Source organism: Pogoniulus pusillus, chromosome 6 (assembly GCF_015220805.1).
Source record: "Pogoniulus pusillus isolate bPogPus1 chromosome 6, bPogPus1.pri, whole genome shotgun sequence".
Lineage (NCBI taxonomy): Eukaryota > Metazoa > Chordata > Aves > Piciformes > Lybiidae > Pogoniulus > Pogoniulus pusillus.
Window position 1 is genome coordinate 17915166 of NC_087269.1, and position 20685 is coordinate 17935850.

General features: G+C 40.3%; 1 protein-coding gene across 1 annotated transcript in view; it reads left to right on the forward strand.

Annotated features, from left to right (window-relative positions):
• PLCE1 (phospholipase C epsilon 1) overlaps positions 1–20685 on the forward strand; it is a 165381-nt gene that overhangs the window by 108834 nt on the left and 35862 nt on the right. Inside the window, exons 5-11 of the mRNA XM_064144713.1 lie at positions 5538–5683; positions 7834–8092; positions 9320–9528; positions 16682–17348; positions 17850–18032; positions 18948–19065; positions 19537–19693. Of these exons, the coding sequence (XP_064000783.1) occupies positions 5538–5683; positions 7834–8092; positions 9320–9528; positions 16682–17348; positions 17850–18032; positions 18948–19065; positions 19537–19693 (1739 nt within the window). The remainder of the gene's footprint in view (positions 1–5537; positions 5684–7833; positions 8093–9319; positions 9529–16681; positions 17349–17849; positions 18033–18947; positions 19066–19536; positions 19694–20685) is intronic.

Here is a 20685-nt window from a genome sequence, read left to right on the forward strand (position 1 = left end):
AACTATGGAAGGAGAGTGTGAAAAAAGTAAGCTAAGGAGATAATGATTAATATGTCAGTTTGTAGATCCTGTTCTGACGCTGAAGTAACATTTAACACAAAAACTTCATCCAAAAAGCATTAGTATTCATTCTGAGGAACATTCACAATGTATTTTGATCTTCTTGGCCAGGCTGCTACTGCACACTTTCTTGGCTAGGGTGTGCTGTCTGTGGTCCCGGAGCTAGGCTACTTTAGGCATTGCCTGATTTGTGAAGGCTTTGTGCTGCAGCAGTGTCAGCTTGATAAATTGGCAGATGGCTACCTCGACAGTACTTCATGCTCAAGTTAGGTACTGCTCAGGTGTGGTGCTGCTGAAGAGGTAGCTCTGCAGGCCAGCCAAGAATGAACTACTCTTTAAGAGGAGACACCGTTCAATATCCATCTGGCTGAAGTGTCCAGAAGTCAGAATTTCCCAGGAACTTGCTCTTTTCCACCTGCTAGAAAATTGCTTTTGGAGCTACAGTTCATGCCTAGTTTTGGTGTCAGAGAAACAGTGCCACTCCAAAATACTATCAGTGCTACTTGCTTTCCAAAGTGGAAAAAACAGTATTCTGCATTTAACTTTCAGATGAATTCCATAGCCATCAAGAATAAGTACAAATACAGAGTTCTTTGCTTTTCTTTTGTGTGAGGTGCATCTAGCTGAGGTGTACAGAGGTGGCATGTGAGGTATCTCACTTCTGAACCTCTGTTCCAATGAAGTTCTTGAAAAGATTGTTATTTCTTGAATACCATCTGTGCAGAGGAAGTTTATGCTCCCAGGTAGCAAAAAAGTCATTTGAAATTGTCAGTGATTCCTGTGGAGGCATACTTTAGAGGATATACTCTGAACTGCTCCCATATCAGTAAATCATAACATTCAAGAGTGTGCTTATTGACTAGTGTTTTAATTTTTATACTTAAGTTTTCTCTAAGCTGTCATACATGCTTTTCCCTGAAGATTGCAATCCTTTCAATTTGTTTGCATTTCAGTGTTGTTTGTATGTCATTTATTTTAGCTGTGGCCATTATGAGTCATTAATGCCATACGCAAGATACTCCAGTATGCATTTATAAGAGCTTTCATAGAATCATAGAATCAGCCAGGTTGGAAGAGACCTCCAAGATCATCCACTCCAACCTAGCACCCAGCCCTATCCAGTCAACTAGGCCATGGCACTAAGTGCCTCATGCAGTCTTTTCTTGAACACCTCCAGTGACAGCAACTCCGCCACCTCCCTGGGCAGCCCATTCCAATGGCAAATCACTCTCCCTGTGAAGAACTTCCTCCTTTGGAATATTGTTCTTCATGACAAAGTTCTTATATTCATCAGTTTAGTCTGCCTGGGTAGAATAAAATCTTCAGAGAGTTCGAAACTGGGAACTGACTTCAGTCAGCTGAGATTCAGCTTCAATTTTCCATTCCTTTAAATCCTATTGATTCAACCAGAACTCCCACCTTCAGAACTTCTAGAAGAAAAATCTTCTGGCATTTTAAGTGGGTAACTGTTAGTTCTACTTAGTAATTCTTTGCTTATATCCTAGCTAGGATCCGGGATCATATTTAATTTGGGGAGATGCTCCCCACCAGCTCTGTTATCTGACTGAATTATTTTCCATTTGCAGCTCTTTTCACTGAAAAAAACTAGGAGTAGAAAAGCTGTTGCAGATGTTGGCAAAAAGCTCACTGGCGAGGAGATTACCTTTGTTGACAGCTCATTGCCTCTGCTCCCTCCTTTCTGACAGTACTGTTTCAATTTATTAATCTCTGTTCTTGTCTCAAACTGATGAAACCTTCCAAGAAATCAGTTGTGAGGTACTAGGCTACTATGCTTATTGAGAAGCCCATAATCCCCTTTCCTGGGAGCTATATGATGCATCCAGATTACTGAACCAACAGTCTGAGTAATTAATAGAAGTTTATGGAAACCTGATGCTGTTCAGAGCCACCCGAAGGGTCAATTTATACTCCTGACTATTGCTAGATATGACATAAAAGACCTGTGATTGGAAGTAGTCTATAGCAGGTGTAGAGGAACAAATCTGTTTCATTCCTAAAACAGTCAACACATAAACCAATACTAAATTTTTTTGTTATCTGCATCTGGCAAATATCCAAGTCTGCTCCTCACACTTTTTCTGATCTCAAGCAATAATAAAAATAGCAGAATTTCTAAAGCAGGAATATTAATTATTTTTCAAGAGGAGGTTGTATCTTTAGATACTCAGTTCTGTCCCCTGATTGTGCCCAGTCCATTATATCTGCCTTTGTCCATTCTATTTTAAAATTTAGAAACTCAAAACACTTTATTTTTCTTTTTTATTTAGTAAAAGATTTAAAACGTATTTTCTACTCTTCCTATAAAAGAAAAAGACAAGAATTCTTGCTCTGCAAGCAGTGAGCATCAGCATCATGGCAGATTATTGCCTCCTGCCCCCTTGTTTACTCTTGCCTATGTATACGCCATCTCAAGGCTGCAAACCCTTGTTCACACTGACCTTTATAATTTTTTGTTTGCTTTTACAGAGTATTTGTAGGAGTTCCTCATAAGTGTTTATAGCAGTCCTAAACTCTCTATTAAATAAAATTTCCACAAGTGACCATCCTAGTGTCCTAGTTTGAAGGCTGCTGCTTCGTGGGGAGTCTGAATTCAATCACCTTTTTAGACATTCTTTATCAATTTTGATACTGTTTTGTCCTGGCTCTTACATATTTACTACCTTAGATTAAAACATATTTCTTTAAAATGATGTTATTATTTGAAATGCTTAAACACATATTAATCAAGCTGTCATTACCACACTTGGTATTTCATACCAGACTTTCTTTTTTTTTTCCTTATGAGATTGCATGTTTGGCATTTGCATTCGTTAACAGCTGCTTCTGGAAAATGGGAATAATATCCAAAAACAATATGTAATGTTATTCCAGCATACCCAAAGAAATGTATGCCAACATTGAATCACAGATTTAACTCTTTTGTTTCACATCTTCTGATAAACATTTTTTAACATGCATTTGGTTTATTACATTTTATTCTGGTTTTGCCCTCATTTGACCCCTGGGTCATCCAGTGCTGTGAGTATTTTTGGTGTTTTTCCATGTCTTCGTGCTCTCCAGGTATGTGCTTTTTTGGTTCTTTTTTTGGTACAGTTTTTCCATTTTATAAATAACTTAGGACTTAAACTTTCAGCTACATTGAAGTTTTCATTCAGAGCTGGTACAACAGTTAGATATATTCTGTGTAGGGCAGCCAATGTCGATAACGTCTATGTATTTTGTATTGTTGCCTCTACAGCAACAGAGCATTAAAGCTGTATTTGGGAAAGCTTCTTGAGCATGTTTCCATGTGTGACATTGGGCTCTGGTTCTCGTTCTACTGTTGTTGGAAACTCCATACCCATTATCTGCTCCTAATATTTTCTGTTATTACATATTAGTTATAAAAATGTACAGTAATTACTGAACCAGTCCTTAGCCTGTTTTCTTTTAATTGTGACTTTGCTTATTGACTTGAAGTGGGTTTATTCCAGCTCTTGCTTTTCATACCCAAGGCTAGAGCAGGCAAAACACTGTTCCTTAATAGGTCCATTGTCCCCTGATCCTCACACCCCATTAGAGCATCTTCATCCCCAGGATGCACACTCCTGGTTATATCTTCACTGCATATAAACCAGAATGATTTTGTAACCTCATTTCTTCTGGAATTTGGTCTTTAAAATGTGTTGATTTTTTTTCTTTTTCTTTTTTTTTTTTTATTTTTGGGCACACTTGAACATTGCATGTATTAAAGCTGTGTCTTCTTATCTGCACATTTCTCATTTATTGTTCTTGATCGATGTGGGCATCAGAAATATTAAATAGTAACTTAGATATTTTAATGTTCTTTGACTGTTCTCGCTCAGGAATGAGAGATTCAGAACGCTATGTCTGTGTGGACTTGCATAAATGGAAGTACTTTTTGTGGGGGTTTTTGGGTGTGGGCTGCTTTTCCCCCCCTTTTTTCTTGTTGGGAACTGGCTGAAAAATGGGGGGAACAAGCCCCTAGAAGCTTGTACAATCAAGCCTTGGATGTGAGGTCTGAGTATTGAAGCACAGTAAGCCACAGTGCTGTGTGTGAAGAAGCTCAGAGGAATTTGTCTTTGAGCCTTCTGATAAGCAGCTTCTGTGGGACTGTGTGCAGAGTAGGAGGGGAATAGGAGGCATATGCAAATTCCAATGTCTAGGTGCACTAAATGCTTTTGCAGTAACTGCAAGTAGGGAGGATCATGCATATCCCAATATTTAGATGCACCAAATGCTAGTGAACAGTACCACATTGCATGCTGCGTGTGCTCACTTTTCTCACCCTAACTGAAGTATGTGCTTTGTAACCTGAAGTCTGATGCTCTCAGTAAGGATTTGGATTACTTGGATAGCGTAGCTCGTGTTGAGCCGTCTCCTTGCATTCGCATTCCCGTCTACGTTTTCTGTTAGTACTAATGAATTTACATTTTATTTTGCATGCTTGGGTTTTTGTTTTGGGGTGTTTTTTGTTGTTGTTGTTTAAATAAAAGTCTGTACCACCTGAGTGGCAAACTAACATTTTCTGATGTTTCTGAAGAGGATGCCTCTGCTCACACTGGTATTGTCTATCAACACTTGAATCCTTCAGGACCAAATAATGGTCACTGCCAGTAAACAAATTATGTTTATTACTTTCTAAGTGTTTGCACAATGACAAAATTCAAGCCCCCCAGGGAATCATATTGTAAAAAGGAACAGTTGGTTTAAATTAGATTTCCATGTGAAGTATAGCTACTTTTTATGGATGTTGTGGGAACATAAACTGGAAAGAAAATCTGCACACTGATAAAATGAAGGTTTGATTTTTTATTTGTTTAAGTACAAACAGAATCACATTCTTGGTTAATTTCTGATTCTGGCATTAATTAATCACCAAGCAGAGAAGTAGTATGGTCACATTTAGGAAGATGGGATTTTCTGTTTACTTCATTTGCAATCTTGCCAATGGATAGTATGAATTGCTTTAAATGTTCAGAGCAGTATAGGACTTAGCCAATTTGTACATTAAATGCAATGGCCAGTTTTGTGAAATGAAGCTGAAATTAAAATTAGAGTGTGTCAGCTTTCACTGTCCGTGTTGTAAGAGCAAAGTTTGTTCAGTGTGAGATTGAGATTTGTAAGCTGTGTTCGCGAGAATCTGCACTGCAGCTTTAGATATTAACACTCCCTGAAGCCATTTATTTTCTCCCATTGCCTGGATGCATATTCAGAATATCTCATACTAAGGTACAGTAGGTTTGTGTTAAATGGAAGTATTTCTAGAGTAGTTACTGATTTAACTTTTTTAAGATATGCCAATGTGTAAGGTGTGTTCACAATGTATATGTGATTTAGCCGTGAGTAAGTAAAATTGTGACTAATAAGCTCCTGATGGAAGGAAATTCAAGTATGCATAAATGCTCCTAGTGACATCACTTTGACTGATTGTACTGTCCATTTTATTTTGTAAGGTGAGCTCGTGGGTGACCTGGCTGATACTGACTGCAGGTTCTATGGAGGAGAAAAGAGAAGTCTTCTCTTATTTAGTACATGTGGCAAAGTGCTGCTGGAATATGGGCAACTACAATGCTGTAATGGAATTTCTGGCAGGACTAAGGTACTGGCAAATCTTTTCTAAAATGTCTTTCCAGTGATAGATTATACTGCAGCTTCTGTTAAACAGATCTCTCTGGAGAACAAAATCTAAACAGAAATCTGTGGCTAAATCACATAATCTCACCCTATGGCTTTCTAATAAGCTTTTTTGGAAAGATGAAGCATCCTAAAAACTGGTTTGTTTTTTTTTTTTTCCCAAATGCTCTGGCACATGCTGTTACATGCTAAAACATACCACTGGTTTGTTTTAACCAAAGTGTTTAAAATGTGAAAAGAAGATAGGAAAGCAGTTGTGCTTCATCTGATCAAATCAATCTGATGTAAGTTGAGGTTGGACTTTCCACAACACAAATGAAACATAATCGTGGTGATATCCTTAAAAATATTAAGAAAATTCCAAATGAAAACAGCAAAAAACCCCAACCAGCAACCCAAACAAACAGCTAAACCTTTTTTATAAACCCCTCCAGTTTATTTACACTGACTGATGTTGGGATCTCATGCTGTCTTTATCTTAGCAGTGTTTGCAGAAGATTATGGGGTTAAAGGCAATTCATTGCTAGCTTTTCTGCAGAACTGTGGATTCCTACAGGGCTGGAGAACAGGAAAGCAGTGCCTTTGCCCAGGCAGTTCAGAGCAAACTGGACTGAAGAGGGAAGAGTTGAGATCAGATTTCCGTCTCTTAGCTTTGACCCTCCTTGTGTGTTGTGTTTATGTAACAAGGCTTTAAAGTGTTTGTATTGTCACTCTTTGTGGTTTAGTAAGGATTCTCATTGAGCTATTTATTTACATTTGTACTATATAAAACACGTTTGAAGCACTCATAGGCATGGGGTGTCTTTTTGAGCAGAATGCATCAATGGTCTCAAAGCCATGTAAATTGTGAGTGAGTAAGGCAAATTAAGGGCTTCATTTTTTCTCTGCTATATCTGCATGGCACAAGAGAAAGAGGACACAAAGATAGTGCTGATGAGCTGTGGTTTTGGGACAGAGAGTGGAGTTAAGGATGTTTTACTGTTAGTGTTTCTGTAGGCATTTTAGATTGTCTGGGGCCAGGGGAGGGTAAAAAGGCAATATTGTTGCACAGACATACAGCTAAGAAGGTGAAAGAACTCCCAGCAGTACTTACAGTCCTATGGAAGCATCAGGAGCTATCTCACTGAAAATCAAGGATTCTTTTAATCTACAACACTGTACTGGTGCCTGAGAGCTGCAACATAATCCTGACTTTCCATGAAAATAAAGAATCTATTTTTTGAGCAAAATGTGGAAAAAAATCAATGTAAATAAAACCATCTGGCTTGTCTTTTTTGTAATTTATTTAATCATTTGTTATTTTTTTCTCAGCCCTTATGAATTTAAGGCAATGACATGATAAAGTTTTAGAAAGCCTACTTATGCACCCACGATCTACTCCAGTAGGTCAGACTGCTTGTTTCTCCTTTTGAGTTGTGTTTTTTACCAATTCAAAGAGGGGAAGAAATGGTCCACTAACAAGAATTTTTGTGAAATAATGACCTTGATTTCAGAGAACCACAGAACTTTAGAGGTTGGAGGGGACCTCTAGAGATCATCAAATCCAGCCTCCCTGGCAAGGCAGGATCCCCTGGGGTAGTTCGCTCAGGAATGCATCCAGGCGGGTTTTGAAAGTCTCCAGAGAAGGAGACTCCACAACCTCTCTGGGCAGCCTGTTCCAGTGCTCTGCCACCCTCACTGTAAACAAGTTTTTCCACATGTTGAGGTGAAACCTTCTATGTTGAAATTTGTAGCCATTGCTCCATGTCTTACTGCTGCTGACCACCAAAAAGAGATTGGCCCCATCCATTTGACACCCACCCCTCAGATATTTATATACTTTGATCAGATCTGCTCTCAGTCTTCTCTTCCATTGCTCCATGTCTTAGTGCTGCTGACCAGCAAAAAGAGATTGGCCCCATCCACTTGACACCCACCCCTCAGATATTTATATACTTTGATCAGATCTGCTCTCAGTCTTCTCTTCTCCAGACTAAACAGCCCCAGGTATCTCAGTCTCTCACTCTTCAGTAATGATGATCATTTTCTCTATTATATATATACTGTGGATGTTAAACTTGAATGTAAATGGATTTTAATTTTTAAAGTAAATGTTGTGTTCTCTTTTTGCAACAGGTCAAGAAAAGTATTAAAAATGTGGCAGTTTATGGACCAGTCTGATATTGAAACCATGAGAAGCCTGAAAGATGCTATGGCCCAACATGAGTCATCATCTGAATACAGGAAAGTGGTCAACCGGGCACTCAATATTCCAGGCTGTAAAGTTGTTCCTTTCTGTGGTGTATTTTTAAAAGAGCTTTGTGAAATTTTGGATGGAGCATCAAGCCTCATCAGACTGTGCCCACGATATAACTCCCAGGATGAAATGTTAGAGGTAAATGAAATTGTTACTGTAAAGAGCCTGCGTTCATAGCCATCAAGTGCATTTTTTTATAGTATTTTATTTTATATAGTTTACTATTTTATAAAAAAGCATTATGTAATGAAAATTTTCTAAACTGGACAGTTATGTGGACCTCAGTTTAATTCTTCTGGTTACTGTAGCAATTTAGATTTAGTTGTTTATACCTAGTTCAGTATGGGAGTACCTAGAAGTTAACACTAGTACCAGATGTACTCAGCACTGGTCAGGCCACACCTTGAGTACTGTGTCCAGTTCTGGGCCCCTCAATTCAAAAGAGATGTTGAGGTGCTGGAACATGTCCAGAGAAGGGCAACAAAGCTGGTGAAAGGCCTGGAACACAAACCCTATGAGGAGAGGCTGAGGGAGCTGGGGTTGTTTAGCCTGGAGAAGAGGAGGCTCAGGGGGACCTCATTGCTGTCTACAACTATGTGAAGGGACATTGTAGGCAGGTGGGGGTTGGCTTCTTCTCCCAGGCAACCAGCAACAGAACAAGGGGACACAGTCTAAAGTTGTGCCCGGGTAGGTATAGGCTGGATGTTAGGAGGAAGTTCTTCCCAGAGAGAGTGATTTGCCATTGGAATGGGCTGCCCAGGGAGGTGGTGGAGTTGCTGTCCCTGGAGGTGTTCAAGAAAAGCCTGGATGAGGCAGTCGGTGCCGTGGTCTAGTTGACTGGATAGGGCTGGGTGCTAGGTTGGACTGGATGATCTTGGAGGTCTCTTCCAACCTGGTTGATTCTGTGATTCTATGATTCTATGTTTATACTTTACGTAAAGTTATTGTGTAAATCCTTAAAGAAGTAACTATTTTCTGTCAAATGCTCTGACCTCCTTCTTAGCTCATGGGGAATTGGAAAGTTTTCAGCTCCTTAAAAATCAAATTTAGATGCTCAGTGGATCAAGCTTCTCTTCTATGAAAAGCAACAATTCATTTGAATTTTCTTATTTTGGTTTTAACATGAAAATGTTACATAAAAACATTAAAACTAAAGCTTTTAAAGAGTTTTCAGGACTTATGATTTATGCTACTTGATTTACAGTGTTTCAGTCCATTTGAGATTGGAAGTAGAAACTAAATCCCATTAAAGGCTAATAGGAAATATATCCTAACTATTCTTCAAACCTGTAAAAATGTCTCCAGTGAAAAGTAGATAACACAACATTCTGTTTATTCCCATGCTAATCTTTTAGATATCTCTAGTTTGTTTCAGATTACAGTGGACAAGACAATTTCTTGCAACGAGTAGGCCAAGATGGTTTAAATAATCCAGAAAAAGAATCAACAGCAAACAATATCTTTCAAACTATTCGGAGCTGCAATCGCAGTTTGGAATCTGAAGAGGGTGAAGATAATTTGAGTGAAGGGAGCGATTCAGTGAAGAGCTCTTTGAAGGACAAAACGCGGTACCAGTAAGCCTCATTTTGTTTTCTTTTGCCACCTGTCTATTTCATTATTTTAATCTTCAATTTCCTTTCACCAATTCTTGCAACTTTAACATCTGCCCTTCTATTTATCCTCTTCCAGTTCAGAAGTTTTCTTCTCTGCAGTTAAGCTGTGTGTCTAATCGTCAAATGCCTGGAAACTCTTTGTATAGTGATATTTTCCCTCATGGTATATGTACTTCCTCTCACAACAAGGGTAAATCTTTCTGGTCTTACACACAGAGCTTTAAAAATCCACAGTTACGATAACAATTTTGATCTGTGGTGACAGGAATAGCGCCAGGACATATCTGTTATCAGAGCTCAGAACATTATATTCTGCATGCTTGGGGAATGTTCTGCCGCTTCAAAATAAAGCTTATTTATTCTCCTTCAAAAGACTTCTTTTAAGGACATGTTCAATTAAGGCTTTTAAATTATGTCTAGAAAGTATTTGTGAGTCAGTACAGACTTTGAATTTTTAGGTTACTGTAGCCCTGCTAGTTTGCATAGAAGTTTAATTGTGCCCCAGTTGTGCAGTGATCTCAGGAGTTTGCTTCAAAAATCTGGTGTAATCTGTACAGTTTAATAGCAAGAAACATGGTGAATGCAAAATGGTAAGACACCAGCTTTCTTTACAGTGAAATTACAGCCCACATAGACTTAGGTGAGTCAGATTTAAACTAACTAATGATGTTAGAGTAACTTCACATTGAGTAACTGCCATTCAGCAGCAAAGCACTGTAAAATTACATGAGGGTTTGCATAAAAGAATATGCTTAGATCACAGCTTGAGATATTCTATTGATAACGTGTTTCAGAAGTATCTGTATGTTCAGAAGTATTCAACATATTTCACCTGCTTACACAGAAAATCTAATAAGTGACTGCCTCAGAAGGAACAACCATCTTCCTGCTTCAAATGCATTTATTTCATTAACATGCAATTCAAAATTTAATTTCAAATAAATAATCATTATTTCCTGAAAGAATGTTATTTAATGGAATTATACACATCTGGCTTTATTTGCTTCGGGGAAGTGGAGCAGTAGATTAAGTCAAGAAAGACAGACCCACTTCTCTGTCCATTTACGTTGCCTCTTGACTTCAGTTCAAATACTTTCTTCCAGGAATTATTTTTGTTAATTAAAATATTTTAAAGTCAGATTGCAACTCACACATCAGTGGAGAATAAGCAAGGTAAATTAACATTTCACTTGGATGAACAAAGCAGAATTTAAATAGAAAAGAGCAGTCTGGAGAAATTAAGTTCTCCTTGTTATGTGTTTATGATACTGGCTCTTGGTAAATTAGTTATGCTTTATACTTGAACATCATAGGGTCATAGAATAGTTTGGGTCAGAAGGGACCTTTAAAGATCATCTAGGTCAGATCGTACTGCCACAAGTATCTTCTACTAGACCATGTTGCTCAAAGCCTCATCCAATAAATTACAGTAAGTTCCACTCTAATTGAAGTAGGAATAAAATGCTAGTATGGCACTAAAGTAAAAGTTTACCAGTACAATGAACCAAACTGCAGATAGAGGTTAAAGTTAAGCTTCCTGATTCAGGCTGGCTACTACTCACCTCTAAGTCTGGTGTGCTGAGTACTGATTGTAATAATAAAAGGACATTTAGAAAAATACTTTTGAAAGTATTAATCTAGCTCAAGTACCTCATGGACTTTGGAAATTCCTTATTCACCTGGCATTTCATTGCCAGACATTCAGAGAGCTGGGTGAGGCACAGGAAGAAGGTGCTGCAGACACAGAAAGACTGTGTGCTATTGTTCGTGTTGTATGGAGGCTGAAGTGTTCTGCTTAGTTTTAATGCTGTAAACAACTGAAGAGTTCTAAGGAAACGCAGGTCGCTTTCTTGTGGCACCTAAGTAGTATTTGCACACACTACTATAGAATCCAAATTACATAAGAATTATGTATCACCCATTAATTGTAGTGTAGTGGTCATAAAGGCAGAAAAATACACTACATAACATTTTCCTTGTTATTCTAAAATCACAAGAAACACTTTCAGTTAGTTTGCAGTTTACTGATTTGGATTAGAATTGTGGAGTCTGAGCCCACCAAAGCTGGTGGATTAGTTTAAAAGTAAATGAAGGACATCAAGTCAGTCAGTGGTTACTGAGTATAATTACTTTCCTTGTTGTATTAGCAAATAAACTCTGTCATTCTGTAATTGATTGTCTGCCTAATCACCCTGAATTTTTGTACATACCAGATAAATATCATACTTAATCTTTATTAGAATCCAGTCTTGACAGTTCTCAAATAAATAAAGGTGGATGATAAAAGACAAAAAAAAAATTAAGCTTGGAAAGCACTTTTTATGGAACTGTTACTGTTAATCAAACAACCTATTGAGATACTCTAGTGCATTGCTTTGTTCACTTAATCTCAATTTCACTTTCAAGGTTCCTAATTATAGTAAATAGAGAAAACCTCAAGTTTCTTCCTTTTTGTTTCCCACATATTTTTCCTCTCTAAACCTGCAATCTGTTTTAATCATAGAATCATAGAATCATAGAATCATAGAATCAACCAGGTTGGAAGAGACCTCCAAGATCATCGAGTCCAACCTATCACCCAGCCCTAGCCAATCAACTAGACCATGGCACTGAGTGCCTCATCCAGTCTTTTCTTGAAGACCCCCAGGGACGGTGCCTCCACCACCTCCCTGGGCAGCCCATTCCAATGGGAAATCACTCTCTCTGTGAAAAACTTCTTCCTAACATCCAGCCTAGACCTACCCTGGCACAACTTGAGACTGTGTCCCCTTGTTCTATTGCTGGTTACCTGGGAGAAGAGGCCAACCCCCACCTGGCTACAATGTCCCTTCAGGTAGTTGTAGACAGTAATAAGATCACCCCTGAGCCTCCTCTTCTCCAGGCTAAACAGGCCCAGTTCCCTCAACCTCTCCTCATAGGATTTGTGTTCCAGGCCCCTCACCAGCTTCGTTGCCCTTCTCTGGACATGTTCCAGTACCTCAACATCTTTCTTGAATTGAGGGGCCCAGAACTGGACACAGTCCTGAAGGTGTGGCCTGACCAGTGCTGAGTACAGGGGAAGAATAACCTCCCTTGTCCTACTGGCCACACTGTTCTTGATGCAGGCCAGGATGCCATTGGCTCTCTTGGCCACCTGGGCACACTGCTGGCTCATCTTCAGCTTACTATCTATCAGTACCCCCAGGTCCCTTTCCTCCTGGCTGCTCTCCAGCCACTCAGTCCCCAGCCTATAGTGCTGCTTGGGGTTGTTGTGGCCGAAGTGCAGAACCCTGCACTTGGCCTTGTTAAATCTCATCCCATTGGCCTCTGCCCACCCATCCAGCCTGTCCAGGTCCCTCTGCAGGGCTCTCCTACCTTCCAACAGATCAACACCTGCTCCTAGCTTGGTGTCATCTGCAAACTTACTGATGCTGGACTCAATGCCCTCGTCCAGCTCATCAATAAAGATATTGAACAGGACTGGGCCCAGCACTGACCCCTGGGGAACACCACTTGTGACTGGCTGCCAACTGGATGTGGCACCATTCACCACCACTCTCTGAGCTCTGCCATCCAGCCAGTTCTTGATCCAGCACAGAGTGAATCTGTCCAAACCATGAGCTGCCAGTTTTGCCAGGAGCTTTTTGTGGCAGACAGTGTCAAAGGCTTTGCTGAAGTCCGAGTAGACTACATCCACAGCCTTCCCCACATTCACCAGGCAGGTAACCTGATCATAAAAGGAGATCAGGTTGGTGAGGCAGGACCTGCCCTTCCTAAACCCATGCTGGCTGGGCCTGATCCCTTGGCTATCCTGTAGGTGCTTTGTGATGGCACCCAAGATGACCTGTTCCATGACCTTGCCTGGCACTGAGGTCAGGCTCACAGGTCTGTAGTTTTCTGGCTCCTCCTTACGACCCTTCTTGTGTATGGGAATCACATTGGCCAGCTTCCAGTCTTCAGGGACCTCTCCAGTGAGCCAGGACTGCTGATAAATAATGGAGAGTGGCTTGGCCAGCTCAGCTGCCAGCTCTCTCAGCACCCTAGGGTGGATCCCATCCGGTCCCATGGACTTGTGAGGATCCAAGTGACTTAGCAGATCCCTTACTGCTTCCTCATGGATTAGAGGGGGACTGTACTGGTCCCTGACTCCATCCACCGCTTCAGGAGTCCAGCTGTCCTGGAGACAACCTGTCCCACTAGTGAAGATTGAGGCAAAGAAGGTGTTAAGCACCTCTGCCTTTTCCTCATCCTTTGTCACTCTATTCCCCTCTCTATCTAACAAGGACTGGAGGTTGTCCTTGGCCTTCTCTTGCCATTCATATATTTAAAGAAACACTTTTTATTTTCCTTGGCAGCCGTGGCCAGCCTGAGCTCCAAGTGGGCTTTTGCCTCTCTAATTTTTCCTCTACAAGACCTAGCAACCTCCTTGAACTTCTCCTGGGACACCTCCCCTCTTTTCCAAAGGTGATACACTCTCTTTTTAATCTTTAATTCCTTCAGCAGCTCCCTGCCCATCCAGCCTGGCTGCCTCCCTCGTCAGCTCATCTTCCGGCTCAGTGGCACTGCCTGCTCCTGTGCCTGCAGGAGTTCTTTCTTGAAGCAGGTCCAACCTTCCTGGACCCCTTTGTTTCTAAGGGCTATTTCCCAAGGAACTTTCTGAATTAGTTCCTTAAATAGGCTGAAGTCTGCCCTTCGGAAGTCCAGTGTGGAGGTTCTGTTGATGCCCCTCCTGGTTTCTCCACGTATTGAAAACTCTTTAATTTCATGGTCACTGGACCCCAGGCAGCCTCCAACCACCACATCCCCTACCAGCCCCTCTCTATTTGTGAGCAGCAGGTCAAGCAGGGCTGCCCCCCTGGTAGGCTCACGTAACAGCTGGGATAAGAAGTTGTCTTCCACACATTGCAGAAACCTTCTAGACTGCTTCTTCTCTGCAGTGTTTAAGTCCCAGCAGATGTCTGGTAGGTTAAAGTCGCACACCAGAACAAGGGCAGGTGATCTTGAGGCAGCCTCCAGTTGCTTAAAGAGTAAGAAATCAACCTCTTCTTCCTGGTTGGGTGGTCTGTAACAGACTCCAACCAGGATATCAGCCTTGTTGGCCTTCGCCTTAAGTCTCACCCATAATGACTCAACTTGATCATCTTTGATTTCTACCTCCACGACATCCAGAGCATCCTTAATATACAGAGCCACTCCCCCGCCCTTTCTCCCTTGCCTGTCTCTCCTGAAGAGTCTGTAGCCATTGATTACAGCACACCAATCATGTGAGCTACCCCACCACGTTTCAGTGATGGCGACAATATCATATTTTCCCTCCAGCACCAGAGCTTCCAGCTCCTCTTGTTTGTTACCCATACTGCGTGCATTAGTGTACATGCACTTCAGCTGGGCTGCTGCTTTTACTCCTAGCTCTAGCCTACCATCCTCAATTCCCTTTGATTTATCTCTGGTGCTGTCATGTTTAACCCCCTCCCCCTTCCATTCTAGTTTAAAGCCCTCTCAACAAGCCCAGCCAGCTTATGTGCCAGGGTCCTTCTCCCCTTCTGTGATAGTTGTGTCCTATCTGCTGATTGCAGACCTGTGGCAAGATGAAGTTCCCCAATATCAAAGAATCCAAAGTTATGTTGGATGCACCAACCTCTGAGCCACTTGTTCATCAAATATGCTTTCCTATTCTTCTCTGTATTCCAGCCTGTGACTAAGGGTATAGATGAAAAGATTACCTGTGCCCCTGCTCCCTCAACTGCTTTCCCCAGTGTCTTAAAGTCCCTTTTGATAGCTTTTAGCCCTCTGTTATTAATCTCATCATTCCCTGCCTGTATAAATATTTCCTTCATCCTTGCTTTTCCTTTTTTTGCATCTCAGTACAGCTCACATAAGTAAAGCTTCTCATTTGAACTGAGTTCTGCAAGTGTATTCTCTGTAATTGATAGCTGTGTTGCTTTTGGCAGCTGATGTCAGAGGTTATGGTTTCTATATACCATTACATGTGTGTGCTTGGCTTACCTGCTGCTTCTACATTTTAATCTGCAACATGCCAGTGCTATCAAATGTGAAATAAGGCATAAGCAAAGCTGCCATTTCTGTTTTCACCATGCTAGGCTCCTTCAGCCATGCACATCTAGTTTCAGAATACATTTTCTAGCATTTTTGCAGACTTATTTAATTGTTTCGAGGTCATGGGGGAGAAAGAGCTGATTTAGTTGTTTGTTTAATTTGAAAATTGTTATGTTGTATAGTACAGGTAAATATTTTAATGTGTGTGACTCTGGCAAGACAGTTTATACCAGCTCAGTTATAATGTGTGCCCTATGTCTTAAGGAAATAGAGCTATAGTTAAGGCTGATGCAGTTATTCTGCCTTTGTGAGTCCCCTCACTGCAAGAAATAAGACCTTGGTTTCTTGGCCACATTTTGCTAAATTTGATGGGGAGGTAAACATCTTGCTGATTAATAAATTTCTAGAAGAATTATTAGATTTCATGTATAGTATAAGGGGAAAATTCAAATTAATCAGTGCCCTGGGTAGAGAAGAGTTTGAGGAAGAACACGTGATTGTCCATGAAGGAGGATAGTGTGTAAAGGTAGTATATAAGGACATGTAGCTTAGTAACAGGTCACAACATGAACCTTCCTTTGCTTGGATGGTATGACAAGGGCTGAGAGGTCTGTGGTAAGAGGAAGGGAAAGCACTTGAGAGTATTAGGACAAGATGCCTAGAAGAATATACAGAGCAGGCTGGTTTGGATTCTGTTAGCTGGATATCCTCAGGAAAATGTGCTTCATTAGTTCTGCTGTACATGGAACAGTTTGCTCCTTTTTATGTTCATTAAAGCAGTATCTGATGGGAAGCATCTGATAAAATTCTCATTGTGCTCTTATGAGGAAGTGATGTATTTTAACGGCTACTTTGCAAGCATTAATTATATGATGAGAAAGGGCTGCAAATTAAATCAGTAAAAAACCAGAAATTAGAAATCCTGTCTTCAGTTCACTAGACCCTGCTAAGAGTTTCCACAGATGGTACTTGATACTGTTTGTATCTAAACTACAGCAGAAAAAAACTTTCATCAGTCATAGCATGAACCAGCCCAGGTGTCAGTAAATGTAAGTCTGTCGTCTTTGTTCACATACAGGTTTTTTATCGGAGATCTTTCAGATTCTGAAAATGACATCTTTGAGCAGTTGAAGGAGTGGGACACAGGTTCAACAGAAGAACAACAAAGGGCTTTCTGCCATGGGATAGAACTCATTCCTTGGTACGTGTTATCTATCAGGGCTGATGTCTATCAGTTCATGCAACAAGGGGCAACTGTCATTCGTTATGACCAGGAGACACATCTCTCGGCACGCTGCTTTCTTCAGCTTCAGCCTGACAACAGTACTTTAACTTGGACAAAACCCACAACAGTTTGCCCTGGAAATGCTAAGGCAAAACTGAGTGTGCTGGGTAATACTGCTGAGCTTGGTAAATACCAGTTTCTCGGTAATACTGGACTGGTGGAAGGTTTTTTGGACTTGTTTTCAGCTAAGGCTGTATATATGGGACACTCTGGCATTGATATGCACACTGTGTGTGTTCAAAATAAACTTTGTAATATGTCCCTTGAAGAAAATGGTATAACACTACTTTATGGACTTCAGACTACTGATAATAAGTTGCTGCACTTTGTTGCTCCAAAATATACTGCCCGAATGCTGTATGATGGATTGCTGGAATTGACTAAAGCTGTAAGAAAGATGAGGAAATTCCCTGATCAAAGACTGCAGTGGCTACGGAAACAGTATGTCAGCCTTTACCAGGTAAAAGATGCTATAATTTTGTGTAAGAAAACTTCAGAGATGTCAAGAACTTAATGTAATGCAATCAGTTTCTATTATTAGTAAGCCAAAGTTAAAGATGAGCACTGAGTCTCCAACTTTGTAACATGACTTAAGTTAATAAGATCTGATTCTCCATAATGTCCTGTCAAGCCTCGTGTCCTTTCAGTACACTGAAGTTAAGTATTTTTTATTGTAAAGCTCTTAATATGTTTTGAGTTTTGGAATAATTATTTCATTCAAGAAAAAAAGCAATGGCTGTACTTGAAAAGGGTACTGAAATACTGAGTGATGAGTGGTAGGGACCAAAAAAGACACAAGATAGCAAACAAAATAGCTCTTTGGTAGTCATGCAGTAATTAAAAATCATCTCTTCTCGGTGTTTTGTCTTTCATTGGTTCCTTAGATATGTCTACATTATTGCTTAAGAAAATGTGTCTGTTCTCACTCTTCTTGTTTTGGTAATGCTGAATTTTTTTGTAGGAGGATGGACGGTTTGAAGGCCCAACCTTGGCTCAGGCTGTTGAACTCTTCGGAGGCAGACGATGGAGTGCAAGAAACACAAACACAGGAACTCTGACCAAAAGCATTGAGAAATCTAATGTACAGAGAAACAACACTCTGGGAATAAGCACAGCCAAGAAAAAGAAGAAAGTACTCATGAGGGTACAATATTTCTTTGTTCATGTATTTTGTTGCTTATCTGGATGATTTGTTTCCTTCCTATAGTGACTGTGTAGCTAACTGTATTCTGAACCAGAGAAAAGAAGTTTTTTGGTTGCAGTTTCAGGTTTGAGGTTTGTCATTTTCCGGTAGTTGGGTTTCTTTTCTCATGCTTGAAGCATTCTCTGGAAATACAATCACTAGGATTAGCAAAAGGGGATAGAATCTTGTTGAGACCTTTAAGTGCTACCTCAGTATAAAGGTTAAATATGAAAATACTTATATGAAAAGTGTTGTTTGGAGGCTGGTGTGAATTTTTCTACTGCTGTATTTGTCTCATGTTCCCAAAAACATCACGACAGTTATTCTACCTCAGATTAGCATGTGGTTTTATTTTCCATGGGTGACAGGAACACTGGACTTTGGCAGTCTCCTCTCTTTTCCTGGTCTCAACCACTTTCAGCAATAGCCAGGAGAGAGGAAAATGCAGAGACTAGGAGCTCTATGCTATCCATATATTCTAGTGGGAAGTAGGGAAGATCCTCAAATGACAAGATCCATCTTCTTTAGGACTCCTGTGCACCAGTGGAATACTGTAAAACCAGCCACACCACTTTAGAGAGGCGCGATCATTGTCTTCTGTGTGATGTCAAACTGAGGTAACACCTAATGGTCCCACACTTCACTATGTATCCTGTTTTAAGTTGTTGATTGGATAGGGCTGGATGATAGGTTGGACTGGATGATCTTGGAGGTCTTTTCCAACTGTGATTCTATTCTATGATTCTGTTGGCTTTACAGGAGTCTGTTTCATAAGGAATAGCCAGTTTACGTCCTGCTTTTTTTACAGACTACACTGATAAAGAGTGGGAACGGTACTGCATTTGGGATATTTATTTTGGTGCTCATTATTTCTAGGGTGAAAGTGGAGAAGCCACTGATGATGAAATGGCAACTCGGAAGGCAAAAAGCTGTAAAGAATATCGCAATAGAAGCGGTTCAGATCCTCAAGATATTGATGAACAAGAACAACCAGGTAGATATATTCAGTACTTGAAGTCCTACAAAAAGTCTGGGGAGGGACTTGGTAGGATATTGGGTAGTGACAGGACTAGGGGGAATGGAGCAAAGCTGAAGGTGGGTAGATTCAGACTGGATGTGAGGAGGAAGTTCTTCAGCATGAGAGTGGTGAGAGCCTGGAATGGGTTGCCCAGGAAGGTGGTCAAGGCCCCATGCCTGGAGGTGTTTAAGCTTGGAATGGATGAGGTTCTGGGAAGCCTGCTCTAGGGTAGGGTGTCCCTTCCCTTGGCAGGGGATTGGAACTAGATGATCCTTGTGGTCCCTTCCAACCCTGACTGATTGTATGATTCTGTGATTCTATAAATATAAAATTGCTTTATTAGTGCTTTATTAAGCATTAATGAATTATGATGCAGGCCTTCTGGACAAAAGTATTTTGTTGTGCCAGATGGTGTAATTGTGCTGCAAATGTTTGTTTTCTCCATAGATCAAAGCATTATTGTTAATGCTTCTCCATCTAACAACCTGCCATCAAGAAGAGCTCACTCTCTGACAGCAGCTGGATCTCCTAATCTAGGAACTACATCTTCACCAGCAAGGCCAGTCTCCTCTCCTGTAATGTCCTCAAGCAAAAGTCAGTCTAGGTAAGGACAAAATCAATACTTTGATTGAAAAAGAAAAAATATTACTGTTACTGAATTATCACCAGTTATGGAGTTGTGCCAAACTGACAAAATCTGCTGAAAACAGTGCCAGAAATGTCATTAGCCTTCTGATAGACAGCAAAAACATGTTGTAGAACAATACAGGACATTTAAGATGAAATACTATGAATCAGAGGGTGACTTTGCAGCAAATCTCTGAGCAGCAGGCTTCAGTTTGTTACAGAAGCAGATTGGAGTGCTGTTCTGAAACTATACAAAGTTTAACTCTTTCTTTAGATCATCTCCTAAACATAGCTATAGATACCTTCTGTATGATGAAAACCACGAGACATATTATGGATGTGTGAAGTTCTGAGGTTTCTCAGCACAAGTCATTTTTCCCTGGGAGAGTGTTAACTTTTGTTGATATTCCTGTGATGATTGCAGAACTGTCTCAGGGAACTGGAGGAAAAGATTTTAAAGCTTTCTCTTCCAAGCCTCTCCTCCTTGAATGTCAATCCTTTGTTTTTTGCAAAAGCTTGGGCAGTAGGTGTACAGTAACATAGAGCACTATTGATTAGTTCTATGAATAGTGATAATGGTATAGCAGTAGCAATAATTAACTTGACAACACTAATATGTCAGGGATATGCATGGTACTTTATGGTGTACAAGAAGACAGTCTCAACAGACATCTTCCAGTCCCTTTTAAGAGGATGAACACTGAGGTATCATTATGAATATGAATCTTGAGGTTTCCAGGAGAGTAATGGTAAGCAGTGGAAGAGATTATTACTGCTGGTAGAACATTATTTTTGAAGAGAGGTGTCTTATGTAATAGTTTAATTTGTATATTTCTTAGGGATTTTTTTATATATATACTTAAAACAGTTGGGTTTGGCAATTGATGTGAGTAGCAGAACCACCTGTGAACACCTTTGGTTTGGTGCTGCTCCTTTTAACATTGCTCTTACCATATTCTTTACTTTTTC